This window comes from Triturus cristatus, chromosome 2_1 (assembly GCF_964204655.1).
Source record: "Triturus cristatus chromosome 2_1, aTriCri1.1, whole genome shotgun sequence".
Taxonomy (NCBI): domain Eukaryota; kingdom Metazoa; phylum Chordata; class Amphibia; order Caudata; family Salamandridae; genus Triturus; species Triturus cristatus.
The window spans coordinates 269,886,781-269,912,212 of record NC_140581.1 but is presented as its reverse complement, the minus strand read 5'-3'; the positions used below and the strand labels follow the sequence as shown (position 1 = coordinate 269,912,212).

Here is a 25,432-nt window from a genome sequence, read left to right as displayed (position 1 = left end):
ACCTTGATTGATAATGGCACTTTTAATGAAAATTTTAAAGAAGATGAGTCTACCCTAGAGAAACAAGACATACATCCGGTTGGATAGAATATAGATTCCATTCCATTGAATGGTATAGTAAAAATGAGAATTTCTTTTAAAGACAGACACACTATTGGTAAGGTATACATTACTGGAAAAGGGTGGAATTTATTAGGTTGGAAGCATCAAAGGTATCTTGGAACTAAATTAGACCCTAATAATGAGGAATAGGTCCTTCTAGTGGATATAGCTTTAGTAGGTAAAGATATATGTGAAAATGTCCCTGATGTTTTTGTAGAAAAGAAAATTGGTATGCTATAAAACTATTTACATCAGATCAAACTAAAATCTGATGCTATTCCTATTACACATAAAACACGTTCCATACCTTTACTTATCCAGGAACCTTTAAGAGAAGAACTTAAAAAATTGGAGGAACAAGGGTAATTGAACCTGTAGATAGGTCTGAATGGTTGGCACTAATTGTCATTACGTCCAAAAATGTATTGGTTCGCTCGGGTCAGCTAACAATTAACAAAAACGTGGCAAACAATACATTGCTGAGTGGTAAAATAAAGGAAACTGGACCATCCCTATACTGTTCTTTCTCATATATAAAAATAAAATCGGAAAAGGCTCAGTATGTTAAACAAAAAATCAAAACGTTGTGTTCATGTGATACTAGTGGGCAATAGTATTCAGCAGCCATAGCTTTCCCAGTTTTTGAGGTTCAAAAAGACAGATGGGGACATCCTTGAGAGGATCAATCTTTGTAAAGCTTCTTGAGCATATCTCAGTAACTTCCTAGCCGCCACATATAGAATTGCATAATGCTAGGAAACATATGCCATCTGATTATCTCGGTGTTTCAGAAGGAAATATGCCAACAAATATCTTGGATGGATCAGAAGCCCATATCAATCCTGGAAGAGAAATAAAAAGAAGTATTTTGTGGAAGGTAGACAGATAACTTTCGGACAATACAGCTCCATCCCAGAATACGTCCATGATTACCAGCGATAGTATACAACTTATTTTAACTGTCTGGAGTTTCCTTTTTATGATTGCTAGAACCAGTGGGGATTTACTCCTCTTTCTTCAAATGCCACTCGAAGAAGACAAACTAATAACCCTGCGGCTCCTAAATTTCTGGGGTTTATTACTGTGCCCCACAGAGCCCAGAGATACCGTCTCATTGTAGAACCTATTTGTGATAATAATGGCAGCATCACTTCAGTCACTTGAGATTAACTATCTTAGGCCTAGTGCAATCAGAAGTCATCAGCACTCTGTAAAGTGGAGGAGGAATCCCACTGCAGAACTAACTCAGCCATGTTCTATTTAGAGTATTGTTCAAGGGGTCGTTGTGATATTTTAAAAAGAGGGAATATCAACTCTGCTTTGAAAGTGCTATACAGGTTACAGCAGGGGTCTCCAACCGGTCGATCGCGAGCTACAGGTAGCTCGCTGAGACCCTGTGAGTAGCTCGCCCCAGCATTTTTATTTTGTTGCCCTTTATTGTCCTTATTGTTTTTTCGGCCTGTTTCCAGTAGCCGTTGCCCGCCCTCACCCAAACCTGCTGCTCTGATAAGCTCAATTAAGCTTACCTGGGGCTGGCGGGGCGGGCTGAAGAGGCCGACTTTGATCGTCATTAGTCATATTCGCGCCACCTGCCTTCCGCAGCCTAGCACCGCGCTTTCATACTGCAGGACATGTACCAGTGCAGAGCAGCAGGGGCTGGAGAGCTTGGTAGTGAGCAAGTGGTGTGGCACAGGCAGTATTGAACTGCTACCCTACAAGTACCCGCGCCACTTGCATTTTCCAGGCTGGCATCGCATCTTTGATCCGCGTGTGAAGCAGCAGATCGACCGGTAAGCCCTGGCCTAAATTAGTTGTTGCTGTGTAGTTGTAAGTGTAAGCTGACTATGCGAGAGGAAGTTTCCTACAATTCTTTCGTAGATTTTGATCAGACTGCTTTTTGTTTCAGCATAGCACTGTGCATATCCAAGGTTGTGCGTTTGCAGCCTGCAGAATCTCTTGCCTGAATTAGTCGCAGCTAATTGTGCGCCCGTACCCCAGAATTAGTCTTTCTCAGCCCTAGGCGCCTAAAATATTCTTGCCCAGAATCACGGTCTGTGAAGAGAGTGAGGAGGGGGAGAAGGGATCCGTGATGCTAACCATTAAAATAAAAATGTAAAAACGTACTTCATATTAATGGCAGTGAAACAAACCTAAACTGATCGTACCAAAATTCACTAATTTAAAATGCACTTGTGAATTACAATATTGTGCAACATGTCGATTCCCAGAGATAGCATTCCCTAATGTAAAATAAAACTACGGTGGCCATTTCCTGTTGTTTGAAGCCATTAAAATGCTGAAAATTGATTCTTCGTGTTTGGTGAAAGTTACACTTAGGTCAAAATACGCATCGCGTGCCACCATGCCTAACTCCATGGCAAACTTTTGGAGTGAGCAAACATGGCAAGGACTGAAATCTAAACAAGTTCTGCAAACAACATACGTGGCATGCAGCAAAAAGAATTAGCAAGATAGTAGAGGTTTTACAGCAAACTGCATTTTCTTCACGATATAGATTGCTGGCTTATTATATGAAATATCTGAAAATAAAATGATTTGCAGGGGGATCCCCTGATTGAAGCTCTCAAAGTATAGTGGGTGTGAATGGATGCCAACTCAGAAATTATAAATACCTCTGCTCAGAGATGTTTTATACGTGGACAAAGTGGACTCTGGCCCAAGGCCCCAGCCTTCCAGGGGGCAGTGATAGAGCAAGCTCTGTTCTTCAGAGTCTTGCCCTTATAACCATGAATAATTCTTCAACATATTGTTTTATTGTTTAACTTTAATTTATTTTTAATGTCTGTGAAAGTCTATTACAGACTTTTTTGCAGACAAATGTTGTTTGTTTCATGCAACATCCATAAATAACGTTCCTATTAGATCAAAACAAGATCTCCTATATGAGAAATAGGAGGGTGTCACATGGATTATTTGCAGTAATATTAGCGAGCTGCTGCATTACAACATTGAAAACACACCTCAAATGTAACAGCTTTAGAATTTGGACAAGTGTACCTGGCCAAAGAGGGCATAAAAGAGCTGAGAATGGATCATAAATTCAAAGCTGTTCCGAACAGGGGCCTCCAAGATACCTTTGGCCCAGGCCCCAAAAAACCATAAGATGTCCCTATCTCTGCTTTTGCCCTGGCTTATAACACTTCCACCAGGGGACATATTTGCAGTCCGGGCAGGAGAGGAGGGCAGCTCGCCTTGATGGGAAGTGGTCTTATTGGAAGCAGTAAGGCAGTCATGTGTGGCCTACAGGTGAAGGCCAGAGATCATCGGCATGAAGATTAAGGGTTCATTTCCTCTCCTCCACCCATGGTTACCATCAGTTTAAATTTGATTACATTGCAACTAATTAAAGGCTTCACCAACATGGATAATGGAAAGGACTTCATGTTGAGGAGCACGGCAAGGCCGACCAATGCACTGATTAGCTCAGATGAGGTCATTGTTTCTAGGGAACTCAAGTATTTTGTTCAAACCACAGTATGGGCTCTGAAGAAATTAGGCTTGCCTTAAAAACTCAATGAAGCTGCTCGTGAGAGAGTCTCTCAGAAAAATGCGCGAGTTGCTTGGCCCTTAGTAGCTCACGATGATTTTCACTGATCAGAAATAGCTCTCACTGCAGAAAAGGTTGGAGACCCCTGGGTTACAGAAATCGAATTCAAGAGACATTGTAAGTGGGGCAATGGTATATATGTGTGGGGATCTTTAGGTAGTATTAGCACATTGTCTCCAAATGAAGATATGCAGTGTTTTGCCACCCCAAATTGGAAGGTCTCTAATCTCTTTGGCTGCCAAAACTATTCTCATAAATCCTTCTCCCAGACCAGATCTGTTTGTAGCTTAATCCTATTACAAACCATCACACTTACTCAAGCGCCTTTTCTATATTAAATGCTATCAAGGCCATGGTCACTTTCCCATAGGTTTTTCAACAAATATGAGTTTTTCTCCTAACTGTCAAATGTCTGGCAGGTTTTAATGAATCCTGCCCTGTCTTCATGAGTTAGTTCATGTAGGCTCTCTGCCAATCTGGTTGGAAGAATTATCATGTATAGTCTATAATCCTCATTGAAGGAGGGCTATGGGCCTCTACACTCGCTGGCTGGAGAGCACAACCAAATCTGCTTCGATCATAGATGGCATTATTATACCTTACTCCACCACACACCGGTATATCATTGTTATTGTAGAGGTCAGGCAGCTAGCAAATGTCTCCTGTGAAGCCATCAGGCCCAGGGGCCTAAAAGCACTTCATTGATTTAATAGCTTAGTAGTCGGATATTGTGATGGAATCTATAATGCCACATCTACCCCAGCCGTTGCACCTTGAGAAAAATAGATTTCTAACATGGTGTGTAATGATGCACATGTAAGTAGCAGGTATAGTATTTCTCATTATGATGGTGGGTCCTACGCACATCCCTTAGCCCCAGGTCAGCTAAGCACCCACTGCCACTTCTGCAGATGCTACTTTGAAGGTCTATGCTCCCACTCACAATCTGTACAGCCCCATGTCAAAGGCTTTGGCTGTCTTTAAGGATGCAAACCAAACTCTCTTGAAATAAAAGACAAAGACTTCAAATGAACGAATATGGATTGTTCTTTATACTGTTTACTTTTCTTCGTACTGTTTACTAATTATATTGCCTCTCATCCTCCCTCTGTGCATGTTTGTATTTGTGGTCAAGTGGCAGCTGATCACTTGAGGCGGGCAGTATTTATACCTAACATGACTGACCTAGGTAGTGCAGTCTCTCATAACCTGGCTGCCTTTTCATTGTTTCGAATCAGTTTTCCATATCCTGACACTTGTCGTATAGCATGCCTATTTGTTGTTTGACTATTTTAATTTCATGAGTGAGTTACTTCTAGCAAGGCCATTGTCAACCCTGTTTCGTCCACTATGTTGCCCATTTGTTCAATGCCTGATCTGCAGAGGCATGCCACTTCCATGAGGGCTTATTGAATTTCTAGTAGTTTGCTCTTTAAATCTTTTTCCATTCCTTTCTTAAGTCTCGGAGTGGTACTTTTAGGTCCTCTTTGCTCAGCAGGGTTTCTTTTGACTGTCTGCCTACTCCAGTTTTGGACGCAATATTCACGGTCTAAGATTTATCCCTTTTCATGAATGTGATCTTATGCAGTAGCCGTCCATGTCCTTATGCACTTTGGTGAAGGGTTTGGGCCCTGCCTTTCTCTTCAGGGATCAACTTGTTTTTTATCCTGTGTGTTGATGGTTGGTTTTAGTCTATTTTTCACTCAGGAGATGCCATTCAATACCTGTGGACTACATTTCTTTTGCTACAATGCTTCTCCTTCTGTTATGAGTTATATTTTCCACTTCATCCTCTAGGTCAGGGTTCTCCAAAGTCGGTCCTGGAGGGCTGGATCCATGCCAGATTTGTAGCATATCCCCATTTAGATAAATGTAGTTATGTTAAAAGTATAGCATGGATCTGGCTCTCCAGGACCGACGTTGGAAAACCCTGCTCTAGGTGATATCATGCCCCATATGCTGTCTTTCAATGGGTACTCCATACAAGTTCATTCATCGTCCTCTCAAGCACGGCTTTCCATCCTCATCAACTGTGGGAAGAAGTTTCCAGCTGTTGTCAGACTGGGTGGGTTATTAATAGGTGTTGGCATGGTCTCCTAGCCTACCTCCTGTTCATGGTCATATCATACGTTCTCAGCAAGAGGGGAAGGGTTGCCCCCAGGAGACCCCCTGTCTTCACTCCACACTTACGGAACAGGTTTGCAGTGTGCCTTGACGTGTCTTCGTGGGCTTCCTCCATCGCCTGCTGTTCCCTGGCCCTCTGTGTTCACTGGCACCTCCTGTGGCTTCCCACTTCACATATCTCTTGACTTACAGGCCGCCCGCACTGCACACACCGCCCATGCAGACATGGATGTCCTTGGCTTCCTCTCCTCCTTTCCTGTTTTCAATTTCCACCCCCTCCTGCATGTGGGCACCAGTGCGGTACTGGATTCTCTATTCTGCTGTGGCCCACTCCACTTGATGCCAGGTGTGTGGGGACAGAGGCACGTCACTGTTTTCCATTTTGAGCACAGCTTCCTCCTCTCAGGTCCTCTTTTCCACTTAATTGGTTGTAGCTGGCTCCCATTTCACGTTTGTTGTATTTCCATCCATATATCGAGTGTGCCTATAGAGGTATTTCTCTATAACCAAGCAGTGGTAGCGGACACAAATAAAAAGTAAAGGAGCACGGGTGGGGTTAATAATAAATAAAACTTACTTGATACTCCTGGCCACCTCGCGCCTCAGTGCTTCTCTGCTTCCTGATCCCAGCACTTCCTGGGGCAGCATCAGCAACTACTCATCAAATCCCTGTACTGCTCTCATGCTATATTACCAAGCATGAAAGCAGCACAGGGATTGGCTTGAGGGTGCTGGTTTAATGCTTGATTAGGCACAAGGAGTCTGTGCTGTTTCTCCAACCCGGCTGTGCAATTCAGCTGGGTTGGAGAAACCTAACTGCGCATGTCTGTTTGGCTGACCTAAGAAGGCCGGCCAAACCGACATTCTCACTTAACAGTGCACATCACTCCGCCCCATCTGCCATGGCCTGGCCCCGCCCCTGCCTAAACATACTACTTCAGCCAGCAGCTGAAAAATAAAACAATAATAAAATATTGTTTTATCTCTCAGCTGCTGGCTCTGAGCCAGTAGGGCGACGCTCCTCCGCTATTGGGAAGGACACGCCGCTGTACCCAAGTAAAGACTCAAAGAGTTGCTGCCGCCATCTTTAACATCCGAGCCTGACCCATGCAATGGTCTTAAGCAACTGTGCAAATAATGATCATCTTAATCCGGTATAATGTCAGATATCATAACCGAAATATTATCTAGCAGAAATATTGCGTTCGAAATATCTTTTTACCCCAGCTACACCCAATGAGACAATCTTCTTGTAAATGATATTTGTCATGATATTTCTGTCAGACAATGATATTTATACATTTTGCTAACAATATACAACTCGTTTCTTTGCTTCTGTAACAACAAAACTAATTGCAAGGGCCCGCGGAGCAATATATGTGTGAAAAAGGTGCTACCACTTTGTCAGCAGAAGCACTTTTATTTAAGATTCCCCTGAGCTCACCAGGGAAGTCTTAAGAAGGTTGTGAGATGATATTGGGGGTGTACAATGGCTCCCCAAGAATTTGTTTTATAATCTTCTTCATTTCTATTTGTTTAAACAACCTCAAGAATGTGCATTTGTAGCAAATGATGGCAGAAATAGTTTTGTATCAATAGTTACTCGTTTTTGTGAATTCTGGACACGTATTTAAGTAGTTGTAATTGCTGAACTTTGTAATGTTGACCTCACCACATTGCTATAGATACTTAGATTTCGGTTTTTTTTCTCGAAAAAGCACAAATAGGTGGGAAAAACGTCAGCCACCTCTATTGACTTGGCTATAGAATAAAGGATTTATGTCTTGTTAATTAGCTTCAAGCATGTATGTGCTCCCATCCTGGGAGTACAATGTATGGTTTCATCTCTCAGTGGCATAAGAATAATAGGCTTTGAGCAACGCACGGGTTAAAATCATTTTAAAGTTAAAAAATGTATGCAGGGTCAGCAACAGAAATAGGTGCGACCACTTCTTTAAGCCCATGGACCCCAGGTGCACAGAGGCCGGTGTAAACATACGTAGAGCTCCACGGTCCAATGGTGAAGCCGATCCTTCTTCTGATCTTCTGCACATCCATAACACATAAGACATTATTTCCTAGACGACCCAGTAGACTTTGCTGATTGCGAGGGGTAGGGCACTCAGGATACAGGAAGGCTCCTTCAGGGACTGGGGAGACCTCTATTAGGTTTGTTTACTTCTTGAAGGAGTCTAAACCTTTTGGGTTGAGCTAACCATGATACAGCCTTCATGGATTGTTAAAAGTTCTTACTCACTGTATTAATATTGGAACTTACCTAGTCACTAGTAGAGCATGAGTGCTTTCAACTTAGTATGTAAACAAACGCTTAGGGGCCGATTCCGATCTCGCTCGGCAGGGCTCCAAACGCGACCCAGACAGAAAAAGTACGAGCCGTATGCGTGTTTACCGACCGACTCGTACAGCTGTACGATCGAGCAAGTACGATGCAAGAAACGCGAAATCGCTGACCGACTCGTTTCCGGGTCCGAACCGCTCCGTACGTCTCGTCCGTAAGAAAACTGTGTCATGCAATGAGGCGATTTCCGACTGAGCCAGTACGATGCACGATTCGGACAGGCGGATCGAGTCGGAGCCTTCGACACGTAAACGCACCGGGAAGCAGACTTCGGGAGTCCACGCCGGACCCCCCTTCACCCGTAGCCTTACGAATCGGTCACAGGGGGTGACCCAAGGGTCCCCCCTACACATGCATGTATGGTGCGAATGGCACCAACGCGTACACACTGCAGGGGGCGCCCTTGTTCACAACGTACCCATTCAGTCAATGGCAGCCCGTGTACACGTCGTACTACGGGCTCCCATTGACTTCAATGGGAGTCCGAGCGACCCGAGTCCGTCAGCATATGGCTGCATCGTACTCGCTCGGTCAGGCTCCAGGAGCACGGCTCGGTCGGAAAACCCCCCCGGATCCGACTCGGACGGAGGGCTTTCCCAACGAGATCGGAATCGGCCCCTAAGTGCTAAAGGCTACTGAAAAATGCACTTCTTAGGGAAGAGGAAGGCGGTTCTTTCACAAAGGATATCTGAGTTTCTGCCCCATTTCAAAGAATATCAAATAAGAAAATGGCTTGGGGATGTATTAAATAGTTTTGCAATCACAATAATATAGCGCTTCATAGCCCCAAGCAGTATCCAGGGCCTGTGTAGCATGCTACTCCATACGTTTAGAGTGAGCGCTCAATGGAATGAGGATGGATTTTGACTCACCAGTGTGGACTATGATTCTCTGCCCCAGTAGGCAAAAATGGCCACTACAGCCCACTGCACCATCCTGCCCAGGGACATTATTTATGAGACAGCACAAGTATGCCCCTAGAGTGCCTGAGTTTTGTGCTCCCCAGTTGGATCAGCAGCAGCTTGGTTATAAGTGTTGGACTAGTAAACACAGGAATGTCAGAACCAGAGAGTGTTATCAGAGCAATAACCATAGAGGTAGAAATTCAATTTTTTTCGCCGGCAAAATAAGCAGCAGGTGCACAGTTTCATAACCAAGCTGCACAGGGTCGCCAAAGTATGTTTTAAAGGAAAAACAAACTGTTGAGGCCATATGGGTGCCCAGTTCCCCACAATGGGGGCCAGAACACAGACAAGACATGTCAAAAGTATGCTTTTTGAGCAAAACACGCCACAATGAAGAAGAAAAGTTTTGAGAGCCACATAGCTATTTCTTGAATCTTGATCTGAATACAAATAGCTGGACCCATGTGGGTCAAAAATATACCATAGAGAGGTAGACACAGAACTTTGCCGGGGAAAAAGTAAAATAACAAGTAAATGCTCGAGGACTGGGCCATCGTTCAAGAACTGGGTGACTGAAGAACCTGGGGGGCAGGACGATCAGTGGAAGGTGTGGGTGAAGGTCACATCATCTGCTCAGAACCCGTCGGTCAAGGCGATGTGCTGTGCTCTGCCGGCCCCGAAGCAGCGGGCAGTGAGATGAACACAAGGTCTACTCAACGCCCACTGACCACTAGGCATAGCTGAAGGTGGTGCCTGGATCAGGGGGTCTGGGTGCAGGCGTTGCCGCGCAACATGGCCAGTGCCCAGTGGGTGCTTTGGATGGGAGGCAAAGTATATCATAAAAAACACTAAGGACATTACTTCAGAAAATCTTTGTTAATAACATGTTTCGTATTTTTACTTACATCACAAAATAACATGTGTTTTAAAAGTCCATAACATTCCCACAAATCCTTCAGCTGAATGGACATGATGTCAACCAAAAAGCTATAAGCTTAAAGCTAAAAGCAATTGACACTCAGCAGCTAGGCAGAGCTACCAATTATAGCTCTACCCACTGTACTGCTTATGAACATACATGAGGTCACAAAAGCATGACAAATTAAATCATCAATGACATCACGAGTAGGATCATATTTCTAATTACTGCTGGCTTCCTCAATGACGTTACTAAAGTAACAAATCAAAGGAGAACCATATGTAGAAAGTGTGACTTCAGCCTTCTAACTAAAATCAATATTTATGAGGTTATGTATTTTAAGTGACCAATTGCATGAGGCCTTCCTCTCTCTCTAATCTTTACAGGGGCTCCTTCGCTAAGGTAGAGTAGCGTCGCCCCACTGCTCTATGAGCAGTGCACAGGAAAAATAAAATGCTTTTAACAGAACATTGTTATAGTTTTATTTGTATTTTTAGTATAATAGAGCCAGTTTAGGGCAGGACAGGGCTGGCCTTGCGTCAGAGGGAGAAGTGGTTTGTGAACCATAAGTGCGCAAGAGGGTTTGGCCGGCCGTCTTTGGTCGGCCAAACCGTCACTCGCACTTAGCATGTTCTCCACCTGGCTGGATTGCACAGCCTGGTTGGAGAACATGCACAGGCTCCCACTCCCTGTCTGAGCGGCGAACCAGGCCACTCGGACCAATCCCGACGCTGCTGTCATGCTGGTGACAGCATCATCGGGATTGGCTAGCGGATTCTGGGAGCCTGGGTGCTGCTCGGAGCAAGCAAATGAGAGAGGACGGAGGAGAGGTGGCGGCTGGCGACCATCGACCGGCAGGTAAGTCTTCTTCTTTGTTTCTAGCCCCTACGGCCCCACTCCTGCCTCCCCACCACCATTCCCTACCAGCCGCCACTGGTTGTATTGCATCCTTATAATGGCATTTAAGCCTTAAACCGTGCAAGCTCAGGAAGAAGGGCTGCTGAGCAGAAGACTTGGCCAAAGATCAGACCCTGCACACCGGACACGCTGTCCAGGGTTAAGGACTTTGCGCAACAGGTTCAAGGGGGGTGGATGCTGAGCTCAGCACCCGGCTGAAGGCCAAGCCCTGGACAAGAGGTGTCTGGGTGAAACCAAAGGGCATGCCCAGGAGTGCATCAGTGCAGGAGTTCTGGGTGCAGGGTATGTCCGAAGGCTTCATTGATGTCATTGATGATGTCAATGTTGATGTCTTATGTAATGTGAACAAATGATTACATCATTCATAATCCATGATACCAGGTGAGGTAATGAGGTTCTTATTGAGAGGAGTCACGCTTACCTAACTCACAACAACTTGTGAATTTGAATAGGTTTGGAACGTAACTTGAATAGGTCTTCGAATGTAACCATACAATTCTTTTTCAGGAAATTATACAATATAGTTATTTATCTGGGAATTCTTTCTAAACAGAGTCTTTGAAAGCTATGTAAATATTTGTTTCTGGTTGTGTGCACTGCTTGTGCTATAATATTCTCTTTAATGAATGCTTGACTTACCTAACAGGTCATTCTGGGGCAGCCAGTCAAATATTCTGGCATTCTGTGCCAATTTAAGCTCGGTAGGCCATTTGGATTGTTGGTACCTCCAGATAACCTTTTGAGGCATGAGAGCAAATCCTGCGTTCATCTCTTCCAGCAGTTCAGATCTTCTGATTGATGACACCATTGATCCCAGTGTAACCACGATGAAACCAGCGTCTCCTGAAGTTGCAATGAATTCTTCCAGCTCCTGGATAACACAGGAAATAAAACGTTGTCCAATTGTGGGGTTCTTGCCATGTAAAAGCTTCTCTTGGAATAAACAAGTTTACATCATACTATGGTCCTCTCCATAAATTACAATCAACTCTTTCATAAGCAAACGAGAACAAAACATTTTAGAGTACATGACAATGTATGAGACGATATAAAAAGTAATCTTAGGAAAAGTAAAAAGGAACAAAAGTGCAAAAGGTACTCCACTCCAGTGCATTTTTTTTAAATGTCTTTATTGGGTTTATCACAGAGAAAAAAGAAAAAATAATACAGAAAACATATCTGTAACAGCACCAATATGGCACTATCAGGCAAAATACCAATAGTGAACAGTCTGAAGAACAAACACAGTGGAGTCGCCTAATTCTTGTCATGATGCCACCCCAGCCTCAAATGCAGCTGAGCCTTCCTGAGAAGGAGCCCCCGCATAGGTGTGGCTTGTGGTAGGACGTATCGTGGCTACGGACCTCGGGGTAACAAAACTACCAGCAGGAACACTCAGGAGTACTCATGCCAAACATGTTTGTGTAAGTGCAAAGGAAGCTCATATGCTGGTGTGAACAGCCACCCTCCAGCGCATCAGCGGGTCTGAGGGGCCGGCTACAGATCCAATAAAATCTCACCCGTCAAAAGCATTCTGGGCAATATGTGGACGGCAACCGGTGTCTAACCCACCCATGGGAGCCCCAGAGGGACATGGACCAGCTCACATGCGTGCTATGCAGACTTACCATAAATGATACAGGAAGGACTACCAGGGGCTGGGAAACCATCAGGGTGGACGGGTGTCATTTTGCGCCTCCATTTTGTGGATGTATGTGATCCCAACATCAACCCCGGCATTACCTACCCCACACACACACAGCTCCTTAAGGACATCCCGCTCAGCTTTTGCCCACCTCAGTAATGTGGCTAACGAGCACTCTACGCCCAGGTCTGCAGGGGCCTTCCAGGACATCATGATTTGTCGGTTGAAGAGGACAAAGGTGAGATTTATATTCTTGTGCAAGTATTTATTCCCCTTAGCTCTAGGTCAGAGGCAGAGTATGCACAATTTCCATGAGGGTGGGAGCAAGCATTCCACTAAGGCAGCAGTAACACTAGCAACCTCACCCCAGGCATCCTGAATCACTGGCAGTCCCAGAACATGTGATAAAAACCCGCCTCTGGAAATTGACACCTCGGGTACTCAGGGGATGATGTGGGGAACTTATGCTTGATGCGTTTCGGCGTCAGGTACGTCTGATATAAAAAATTGAATTGTGCAAAGTGAAAACGTGGGTTGAGTGAGGCTACCTTAACAAGCGCTTCATCAGGGGTAGTAAGCGCTGCATAAATGCAATTACAATACGATACAATACATGCTGCAATGCCCTGGTCCAAAGAACATCCATGAGTGGCGTCTGCAGATCCGCCATCAAGCGGTCCTTAGCCCTGTCCACCATTGCAAGGGAGGAGCGCAGTGCAACAGAGTACTGTAGTAAGTTTCCTTGTGCCCCCATATGATAGGATTGTGTGTAATATTGAGCATATATCTGGTTTGGTTTGTCTAAACCCCACAGTGCGAGCAGTCTGTGCTGCACTATGATATGTCACGAATTGTCCCACCGCTACACCATAGATCTCCATGATCTCCTGAAAGGGCATGAGAGTTCCCTCCAGGAACAAGTCTCCCATCTGGCAAAATCTCTGTCTCTTTCCACGTGAGACATCATGGCGTTAGGTCGCCCTACAGAGCGCAGGCAACTGCCAGATGGAGATTAGTGGGGTGTACTGTGGGTGCGGTCCCCTGCTATGCTCACATACACACCAGCAACAATGTGCCACTCTCTTCTGGTGCATCTCATGTGGTACATGAGCCCGGCGTTCTGACAGCCACGTGAACATATGTGTCCCCTCTAAGTTCCGGCAAATGGATGCCCGCTCTGGGCAAGGGGCTGCGCCTAACCAGTGCATAGGCCATTGCAGCTTGGCTACTGATTAGTAGTTGTCATAACTGGGAGCGCCAAGGTCATCCTCAAGAAGTTGGCGCTGGAGGATGGAGAGTGCCACTCAACTCCTGCCAAAGCCCCATATGAGCTCCAGCGGAAGACCATGGAGGTCACAAAAAAGGCGCCTGGGGAGACCAGCAATGCAGCAAAGAAGTGTAGGGCCCGGGGCAGAACAAGCATCTTGGAAATCGCCACCTGGCCAATTGTAGACAGTGGCAAGGACAGCCAGAACAAGAGAGACCAATAGAGCCCACGTTCTTTATCCATGTGCACCCCTAAATATCTGTACGTCCAGTGACACTATTCAAGCTGGAACCTCAGCAGGGCTCCCTATTACACTCAGGGACCGGGCACAGAGGAAACAAGCAAGACTTAGCCCAATTAACTCTTAGGCCCGAGACGGTACGGAATTCCCCCAATTACTCCATCAGGGTCGGAAGAGAGGCACTCACCTCAAGTAAGTAACTAAGGGCATTGTATCCATATCAGTAGTGGCTGGTGCCATTTGAAAGTGGTGAGGCGTAAAAGTTCTATATGAGTGCCCGGTTGCAAGTGTGCATAGCGAACAATACTGACCACCATAAGGAGGGTTCGAGGGCTTCTCCTCCCTCTGAGAAAATTTTGAAAAAAAGAGTGGGCAAATGGTGCATTTTCAAGTAAATTTGGCGAAGCAAGAAAGTTGATAAAGCAATTGTGAAAGTGTAGTTATGACATCAATAATCATATTTCATATGATAATGATGTGGGTAGCTTCTTACCTAATGAGCAGGGATTATGGGCAATATGAAGTGCCATTCTTTGTTAAAAACGTGGGCACCTTTAATTCCAGGGACACACAAGCACAGAGGGATCTGCACAACACAGAGAGAGTGAGGGATATTGTACACTTTTCTAGGCCACCGTGTGAAAACAACGGCCTCAGGGCGCTACGGATACTCTAACGAGGTTGTAGTCACACTTGCTAAACTGGTTTGGTTTTAGGATATCTCTGTTCTAGACAGTCAACCCTGTCCCCCACCCTGGTGACACATCCCTGTACCTCAGGGGCCCTCTGCCTCGGAGACTCTCCAAAGCTCGAATGCCATTTTCACGACGGGGAGTGTTCCACATCTGGGCCCAGGTCTCCCATCTGCTCAAACTATGGGCCAAACCACACAGAAGCAGAGAGACGGACGAAGCCAGAGATTGAGAGACACAGATGAACGTGGAACAGTCTGTGGTACAGTCTGTGGTGAGTGAGAGAGTGTTCAAGTACCGAGAGAGAATGATTGATATGAACACATTTCTAGCGCTCTGTGTGAATACAACGACCTTGAGTCACTGTTCAAAATCTGAGGAGAGAGTGTTCACACTAGGAGAACTGGCTTGCCTAGGACGTCTCTGTCTCAGACGGTCAGCTCCAGACCCCCACCATGGGGGACGCCAGCCTGGTAGTCTCTCAGGACCTCGGGTCAGATGTCACGAGGAGAAGGATGGGGGCGCGTGTTCATACACACCGGTCTCCCCCACCCCCCCAAATTATGGGCCAAGCCACACAGCTTTTAGAGGTCTCATGCGAGACTGGTCCACTGTTCTCTCGGTCTCACCGAACTCTGTCCGAAAGGGCACCGGTAGGAAGAGTTTCCAAGCAGAGGCGTAGCAATTTGAATTGGAATAAAGATGTCTGCAGGAGATTGCTGAGGCTCAGGTCGCCCTTGGGGGTGGACAGCAGGGAGTCAGTAGCAACCAACAACTGTGTCCATTTCCGATCGCAAGAAAATCGGGAAGAGACTACAGAAACAGCCTCCTCCACACCCTCGTGCCACTCTCTAAGCCAATCCTGGTGCTCCTCCTGCTGTTACAGCAGTGCTAGGATTGGCTGGGGCAGCGGACCGCACAGCTCATTTCTGAGACCGGGGGATGCAGCTTTGAGTCACCCTCAGCTCACCAATGGGTAGGTAGAGACACCTCTAGTGTGCATGTTGGACTGGCCAGAGAAAGGCAGCCGTCCAAAGCGGCATGTGCACTTGGGCTCAAGTGTGCACTGGCTGTCTTCATACTACTGGAGTCTGTCTGTCATATATAACACCCGCATCAACCCCTCAGGCCGCTTCTACATACTGCTGTGGCTGAAGTTTACAAAATGTAATAATTTTTTCACTGTTAGTGAAATACTACATACTTGCATGTAATTGGGATAACGGGGGCAAAATATGAGCGGAGCAATGCACAGAAACGCTAAGGGATGAACCACCACTGATGCATACAAAGAAATGATGTGATGTTTGTCAAGAGTCAGTAGTCACCACTGCACGCGTGCAAGTGCAGGCTACAAGCCAGGGGTTCTATGGCCAAGGCAAAGATCAACATACACATGGGACACCCTTGAGTGGTGCCCCTCTGAAGAAGCGGGGCTTAACCCAGCGGCGTCAGGGGCACGCCTAAGACCTTCGAGTTCACCTGTCTTGGTATACAGAGACACGTAATACTTCTGGATGGCATCAGAGACCAAGTTTATTAGCTGCAGCTAGTAACAGTGATCCTAGAAATACATCACGGTGTAAATTCTCAGGAGACTGCTCATTTTACTAAGACGAGACGTCTCCTTTTATACCCAACATTCACATTATAAATGTACACCCACTGCACAAAATTCTAGCCAATAAGGTAAATTTTCAAACAAAGTGTCACATAACAAAAACTCAATTTACAGAATCCCAACCCAAAAGTTAATTATTAGGAATGTCCCAAATTCAATCTCCACAAGCCGGACAAACCTATAATTGAAAGCATAACCCATGTAATGAAGAAACATAAAAAAGAAACGGTAACAGATGCTGAACAAGATAAGGCATGTGCAAGGAAACTAAAAGTTAACGATGTCCTGAACATTGATTGGCAATCTCAGACAAAGATCGATCAGGGAAATTGGCTTTGCGGGGTCAGTTTCAGGTGCAGAGGTTAGTTTCTTACAGTTCATTTCAGAGTCAAAAAGAAACCTAGTTAATGTATACATGAACTAAGAAGGCCAGGCCACTTTATTCGCCAGGCTACATTCACAGGCCTCCGTGAGGGCAACACAAAATGGTGGCACAGAACAAAATGGAGTCAGACTCGAGAATTACAGAACCTCAGACCCTCCTTTTGCCATTACGTAGGCAATAACCTAAGACTCATGCTAATCTGAATCTAGGTCTATGTCGATATTCATTAGGTCATCAAGGTGTTGCTGTAGCATCATCTTATTATTCTCTACTTCTCTCGGGACAGGTCTCCGAACACACATAGTAGCACAAAGACTACAAATGGCGGGACCACACTGAATGCAAAGACAACAAGAGAAAAGGATGGTTAAAACCATACCAAGGAATGTCAAAATCTTCCATCCCCATTTGGACAGCAGTCCTCAAAACCATCCCGTCAATGACCAGTCTCCTTCGTCTACATGGATAGACTCAGAGATTTTATACAACCTAGAGATGGCTTGGTATACTGTAGGGGCATTATCTGGTATGTAAACACAGCAACTGGATCCAATCAATTTACATACTCCTCTTCGATCTGCAAGTATGATGTCTAATACCATACGGTTCTGCAAAGTTATAAGGCGGTCCGCTTGAAGCTCAGCTGTAACATTACTAAGAGCACCTGCTGTCTCATTAATAGTAGCTTCAACAACGCGGACAAGCTGTCGAATATGCCTACTATTGATCATAGGACCCCAAAAGGGCAAGAAGCCCTTGAAGAAATCTCCTACTTCGTGTGCTGCGGTATCTTCCTTATTGAAGACACCTCTACCATATCTCGTTCTATGATAGTCTGAAGCAGTAGTGTATGTAGGGGGAAATAGAAACGCCACATAACACGTTCCTGAAAAATCAGGTGGCAACCATGTGTAGGCTCTGTCATGACAAACAAAATATGTGCCTTTAGCTGGCACAAACGGTGGAGAAGTCCGAGATGAATAGACATAGGTTTGAGCACACACACTCTTACCTAACTGAGCTTTCGGATTCCGACCATTACCTTGAAAACAAAAGTGGCCTCGGTGGGGTACAATCCAAATAGGGGGAGACCTTTTTCGTCTCTCCTTCTCTGTCAAACTGGTACTATATCCAGTCACGTTCCAACCAACGTAAGCCTGCACCTCATCCTTAGGGATAGCATTATATGCATCAATATCTCGGATCATAACTACTATTCCCCTTATTAAGGCACTATTGCTCGAGTTATATTTAAGGGAACGTAAGGGGTGTACCTCATTTGCATAGATAAACATGGTCTGAAAAGCCCACACAGACCCATTAAAAGAAAAAGGCAAAACCAAATATGGCATACCTTTATCTGTCGTATGAGGCATAAGACCACACACCCAACAATTAGTGGTATTTACTACTAACTGATGCTGATGCAACAACTGTATAAACGAGTTGTTGACGAATTCTGAACTCCTTGTCTGTTAATGTTCAGGCAACGTATAAAACTGGTGCAAAGAAACAGTAGTGAAAGAAAGCATAGGTTGGGAGGTAGGTGCAGATGTCTGTTGTGTAGCATAGACAGTCCAACCCACACAAGCTAATGTGATACTTAAAAACATCAAAAACCACAATATTATAAATCATTTGCTATGTATCAATGTACAAAATCTTGTCTTAAGATCTATTCTCTCAATATCTCTTTCAGTTACAACAGACTCCATCCTCTAAAGTGCTGCTCCCGGCAATTTTCCTTCTTCACTCAGGTGTGCGTCCAAGCGTCCTAGACATCCCTAGAACCGCAGACCTTTCGTCAATACGCGGGCCACCCCTTAAGTTCTTATACCGCGACCCTGCAGCTGAACCCGGATGGTGGTTCGAAAAAGAAAAAGAAAAATAGTCTCTTGTCTGAAAGAGTGTAATTCACAAAAAAATTCACATTTTATTTATCCTTTTTAGACCTTAAGTTGTAGCGTTCTTTACCAGGCACAGTTTGATCCTGAAAAGTGTCTCTGGGTGCGTAGTATCAAGTCTCAAACACGGCGGCACAGCTTCTTGCAAGACTTTATCATCCGCACGTTCTGACTGAGTCCATTCCAGATGTGCATCGCTAAAAGGTACAAATCTCGGAACCCTTTCACTCTCGGAATCGGCAACACCTTCCCAGACCCACTTATCGTACGGTAAGGGCAAAGGTATCTTCTTACAATGGGTACCATGTACCCAGTTTTTCTTACAAACACCTTAATAGCAGTCCGAGTTGATAACAAGACTTGGTATGGACCGGTCCATCTTGGTTCTAAGTTCTTTAACCTCTGGAAATTCTTGGTTAGACCCCAGTCGCCAGGTTGAATCGTGTGGCCTGCGTCTACAGAAACTGAAGGCAAAGTGTCATGGACCTGTTGGTGAAGAACACTCAATTTAGCAGTCAAATCATGTAAGTAGTCAACCAACATAGGGTATTCGATATCACTGTACTTCTTAGGCCTCGGCACACCCCAGACATTCGCTGGGCGTCCAAAAACAATCTCGTATGGGCTAAGTCCCACGCGTGAATGTACTGTCGTTCTCGTGGACCAAAGCGCCAATGGTAAGGCATCGGGCCATGTAAGATCAGAGCTCGCTTGCACCTTGGCCAACTTCAGCTTCAGAGTGCCATTATAGCACTCGACCAGGCCTGCTGACTGGGGGTGATTCGCAGCGTGAAATTTCTGTTTGATACCCAGACCCGCACATACTTTCTTCATAATCTGACCCACAAATTCACTTCCATTATCACTCCATACCATCCTCGCAAGCCATATCTGGGAAAGAATTCTTTGAGCAAAACCTTGGCTGTAGACAAGGCAGTATTATCCTTTAGGGGGTAGGCCTCTATCCATCTGGAAAAGGCACAAACAACCACAAGGAAATACTGCAAGTTATTGCATCTTTCCATATGAATATAGTCTATCTGGAGCACCTCAAACGGATACGTTGGAGGAGCAAAATGACCCGCTGGAGTTGGGGTTCCCTTTCCAGGATTATGCATCAAGCAAATCATGCAGTGTTTAACCAAATTCTCAGCACACTTAGGAATTCCACCATTCTGCCATACCGGAGCCAACAACTTACATATCCCTTTTGAACTAATGTGAGCCAACCCATTAGCCATAGTAACCACCGGAAGCACATATGCATCCGGCAACAACCATCGCTGGTGCTCTGACAACTCAACCCAACAGCCCGTTGAATCCAACATTCCCGTTCTCTCTCTCCACATACTCAATTCTTTCTCAGTAGCTTCTGCCTGAATCATCTTCACACTTTCTGTTGTATCTTCACACATTCCTCCTTCCACAACCCATCTGGCAGGACCTGCAACATACATCCGACTCGTCACATCTTTCGCCGTTTCTCTCGCTACTTCATCTGCAAACACATTCCCTTGACCCACATCATCCGTAACCACCTTATGCGCACTACACTTCACTATCGCAATTTGGGTCGGCAAAGTAAGTAATTCAAGAAGTTCACTCACTAATTCTCCATGCTGAATTTTCGTACCATGGGAAGTAAGAAATACTCTCTCTTTCCACAAGCGACCACAACTGTGAGCCACGCCAAATACGTATTGGCTATCAGTATAAACATTCACTCTTTTTCCTTTTGACAATACACACGCTCTAGTCAATGCTATCAACTCCGCTGCTTGCGCTGAATTCTGTGCAATACGTGCTGTTTCAACAATCGTGTGCAAAGTTGTGACAGCATATGCTGCAGTCGTCTCTCCATTCTGAAGCTTAAAGCACGAACCATCTACCCATAGGGTACCATCAGGATTCGAAAGAGGAGTATCTTTCAGATCAACTCTACCCTTCGTTTCCTCCTCTGTCCGGAGAAAACAGTCATGCTGTTCCTGAGCATCTGTCTCTACAAAAATCTGCAACAATGTAGCTGGATTCAATGTGTTGCACCGCTTGATGTGCACTTGGCTAGCCAAAAGCGTCAACTCATAACCTGACAAACGCGCACTGGTAAGATGTTGAGTCTTTGTTCTATTCAATAGGGTATCCACTGCATGTGGGACCATCACAATCAATGTATTATCCAATACCAAACCAGCAGACTGTCGGATAGAAACAGCCGCTGCCGCTGTAGCTCTTAGACAACTAGGCAACGCCCTAGCTACCGGATCTAAAGTAGCTGAAAAATACGCACATGGGCGCTGCTTGTCTCCAAATTGTTGCGTCAACACTGACAACGCACAACCTTCTCTCTCGTGTACATAAAGTGTAAAAGGTTTACTGTAGTCGGGGGTACCCAACACCGGAGCAGAACACAATGCATCACGCAATTCGGAAAAACTCTTCTGACATTCGTCAGACCAAGGAAGAGGGTGTGGTGTGTCCTTAAGAGTAAGTGCCAACAAAGGTTTCGCTAGCAAAGAAAAATTTGGAATCCACTGTCTACAATACGAGGTGATACCTAAGAAGGCACGCACCTCCCTCTGTGTGCATGGCACAGTCATTTGGGCAATCGCTTGAATATGCTCTGGGGTCAATCGCCTTCCCTCCTTCGACAAGAGATGACCTAAGTAGGTCACTTCTTGGCGGCAATACTGCAACTTCGAAGGTGACACTTTATGATGAAGGTCAGACAGGTGTCGCAACAAAGAAAGAGTAACTTCTTTACAAATCTCTTCATCATCAGCAGCAAACAACAGATCATCAACATACTGGATAAGAAAAACACCAGAAGGCAATGCAAGAGTATCAAGCTGAGTTTTCAAAGCCTGACTGTAAATGGAGGGACTCTCACAATAACCTTGAGGAGCGTGCTTAAACCAGAAACTGCGGCCTCCTAAAGAGAAGCCAAAAATATCCCTACTTTCCTCAGCAATCGGAATACTGAAGAAAGCGTTCTTCAGATCAATAACAGAAAACCAAGCAGCTGAGGCAGGGATCATAGTCAATAAAGCAGTAATGTCCGGGACAACAGGAAACTGTGGCACAACGATCTTATTGACCTCTCGAAGGTCGATCACAAACCGATACACAGGTGGCTGAGAAGAGTCAGTACACTTAAGGACAGGCAGAACAGGACTGTTACACACATTACCTCTCGTTTCTTCAACCACACCTTTCTCAACCAAGTCATAGATAATCGCTAAAAGAGTTCTTTCGCCATCACTGGAAATTTTGTACTGGGGAATGCGAGGTAATTTAGCATTCAACTTGAGGGTAACAACGTAGTGTGGAATCTGCAAGAGACCAACATCATTAGGACCTGTAGCCCAAAGTGTATCAGGGAGAGAACGCAGTTCCAGTGGAAGGCGATCCTTAGACAGATACATCGGGGAAATCACTTTCTTACCCACCGTAAGATGTACTCCCGAAGGAGAACAATGTAATGTCGCATGCAATCTTTTCAACAAGTCCAAACCCAGCAGATTCTCACCACAGCCCGTCGTTAGAATAAGGGGAGCCTCCAATTCACAGGGACCAATAGAAAGGGGCAAAGGACAAGAAACCGGATTACGAACTGGGGCGCCAGAAAATCCTACTGAAACATTGGTCAAGCCAGACAAATGTGCGCCGGGGAGTTTATAGTGCAAGATAGAACTCTTTGCTGCACCAGTATCCAAAAGAAAAGGTTCTGCCACACCTGATGTAATCACTTCAACATAAGGTCCACTCTGGTCTACTGGAACTGACACTACTCCCTCCCTTTGTCCATGGCTGTCCTAACTATCATTAAAACCATCACTCGCACTTCCAACATAATAATCATCAGTGTAGTACTGAGCGGACTGGACGGTCAAAATAATTCATAGAATTCTGAGGGGAAAAGGAACGTTCATTCTGGGGAAACGTACCACGTCCCCTACCCCTAGGTACTTGTTGGAAACCACCGCGACCTCTCAGACCAGACATACCATTCGCACGCTGTAGCAAGATCGGGCAACTATTCTTGAAGTGACCTTCTTCTTTACAATAAGCACACTGATTAGGGCCTAGCGGGAGTCGCGAAGCAAAAGACTCAGGGTTCTGCAACAGTTTCTGAAACTGTGGGGGTTGCTGAAACTGGGAAGGTTGCTGAAACTGAAGCTGATTAGGGCAAGGCGGATAAGCCTGCTGCAGAAGAACTTTCGTTTTTAATTCTCTAGTCTTCTTCTCTACTTTATCCTTCTCATCTTTATCTCTATTCTCATAGTATTGTGCAGTAGCCAATATCTGAGCCGAAGAAGAAACAGCCCATGAACTCTCAGAGTCCTTTAACCTATTAGAAAGTTCAGGAAGTAAATTAAAAACAAACTTATCTACAAACAACCTCTGACAACCTTCTGTACTCATATCCTGACCACTATGATCAATGAATGTTTCCTCAAACCTAGTGAAGAAATCAGACACACTCTCGTCTTTCTTTTGTTTGCATGCTGCTAACTTGTCCCAATTCACCCGCAGAGGAGGCATCATAGTTTTCATTAAATTAATAATCCTACCAGGTAGTTCTGCAACTAAGGGTTCAGATTTGGCACCTCCTACCTGCTGACCATCTGCAGCAGTAATATTAACCCACGTATCTCCTAACTCTGGCGCGTGATCCTCGTGACGGATCTTCACCCACAAGGGTTGAGGAACTACATTACCCATCAACATATCTATGTCAGCTAAATTCAGAACACACGCATCAACTGTCTGAGACAACTCCTTATAATAACCAGCAGGATTTTTATGGGGGTCAGGCAAAGTCTGCTTAAGAGCCAGGACCTCAGCTCTCTTCCAAGGGACATGCACCCACACTCGCTGAAAATGAGCCGGTGCAGCCGCAATACCATGAGCGGCATCAGCCACAACTGCCTCTCTCCATACAGGGGGAACCTCTCTCATAGGATACTGCTTCACTTTTCTCCTAATAGAAGGGTCAGGTTCGAACAATGACTGAGGTGGAAGTCTAGACCTAAAAGTGAGTAGTGTCTCTACCGCTTCCTCAACATCGGAACCCACAATCGTCCCTTTAGCAAATTCAGACTGAACATTAAGCAATTCCAGTGGAATTGAACCCAACTCATTATCTTCCCACTCCTGACGAAGGAAGGTACACATGACATCAAAAACATACCTTTGTTTTGGTGCCTCCCACTGTAGGAAGATATCCATAACCACTTGTGGACTGTACTTGGAGGTATTCGAAACCCATCTACGAGCAAGGAGATCTAACACTGCCCGCTCTTCGGGACCAGGGAGCTGACTACGTCTCTGCTTACGTTCAGAAACAGGGGTCATATTCAGTGACCCAAAGAAAGGAGACAAAAGACTAGTGACAGTCTCAGTCAGTCGTTGCCGAGCAGAAGGAGAAGAAGTTGACATGAGGACAGGAGACAAAGTGTTTTGAGGTGACAGAGACGTAGGGACAGAAATAAGAGAAGTCGAAGATAAAGGAGTGTAAGGCAAAGGAGTTTGAGGCAAGGCTGGTGGCAAGGCTGGCGGCAAGGCTGGCGGCCCTGGAGGGGGCTGCGCCGGGGGAGGAAGAACCACCTGTGAAGCAACGGGTGGCTGAACAACAACAGGGGGTTGAACGACAACAAGGGGTGCAACAACTGGAGGTAACGGAGGTGCAGTAGCACCCTGCACATAAGGGGGTGGTAATCTCAGTAAATGTGACATCAAAGGATCCTTTTCAGGGTCTAAAGTCACATTTGAAAGGGGAGGTGGCAAAGCCGGGTAACATTTATCAATGGCCATGCAATGTTGTCTATCTGACACTTCAATCGCACGATCTTCTTCATCTTCCTTAAACTGCCTAGCAGCTTGCATTACCGATATATTCCTTTCCTTCCTATCTCTCTTAGCTTGCTTAATTTCTCGCTGTTTGGCTTCCTTACGCCAAAGGCGGAAAGAGTCAAACATCGCCGGCCGGGCTTTCTTCTTAAATAGCGCAACTTCTAGGTTATCTAAAACATCTGATTCAAAACTACCATGTTGGGGCCATCGTAAAACACCATCTTTCCTTGTATAATGGACCCATACTTCATTAAAGGTAATGGGACCTACACCATGCTTTGAATAAAGCTCATAAATTGGAGTTCCAACCGGAGGTATCGGACACGAGTCCTCCAATCGGGAATCCCTATTACAACTACAACAAAACCATTTCCTAAATTTGCTAAAACCAGGCATCTTTTAGCTCACTAGTCTTGCTTCAAACTTCAAGGGGTTATCAAAAATGATACACTCGCAAATATACGAACCCCCCGGCTTCGACTATTGCAATGGCTGAATCAAAACCAAGAAACAAAACAAAGTCGTGGGAGCGACCCACTTATACTTAACCAAAATGTCTGTCACGCCACCAGAAGACCGTCTAACGTCTCGCCTTACAAATCATCACAAGAGGGTCCAAGACAGGGCGACAGTAAGGGCAGCAGTCCTTCGCAGCCGTCGGAAAGGGGAAGCCTCGCAGAAAAAAAACCTTTGGTCCACGTCGACATGCAGGGGTCGATGAAGTGGCGGCCGTCCTCCAGAATTTCCTCACGGGGCTCCTCACAATCTTCGGGCTTGGACCAGTACCGCTGAAGTCGCCCCACGTTGGGCGTCAGTTGAAGAACCGGGGTTTAACCCAGCGGCGTCAGGGGCACGCCTAAGATCTTCGAGTTCACCTGTCTTGGTATACAGAGACACGGAATACTTCTGGATGGCATCAGAGACCAAGT

The 25,432-nt window shown here is 45.4% G+C and overlaps 1 protein-coding gene across 1 annotated transcript in view; it reads right to left on the bottom strand.

Moving 5' to 3' along the window:
- LOC146864085 (UDP-glycosyltransferase 3A1-like) overlaps window positions 1-25,432 on the bottom strand; it is a 282,339-nt gene that overhangs the window by 13,308 nt on the left and 243,599 nt on the right. Inside the window, exon 5 of the mRNA XM_085640711.1 lies at window positions 11,535-11,766. Within this exon, the coding sequence (XP_085496837.1) occupies window positions 11,535-11,766 (232 nt within the window). The remainder of the gene's footprint in view (window positions 1-11,534; window positions 11,767-25,432) is intronic.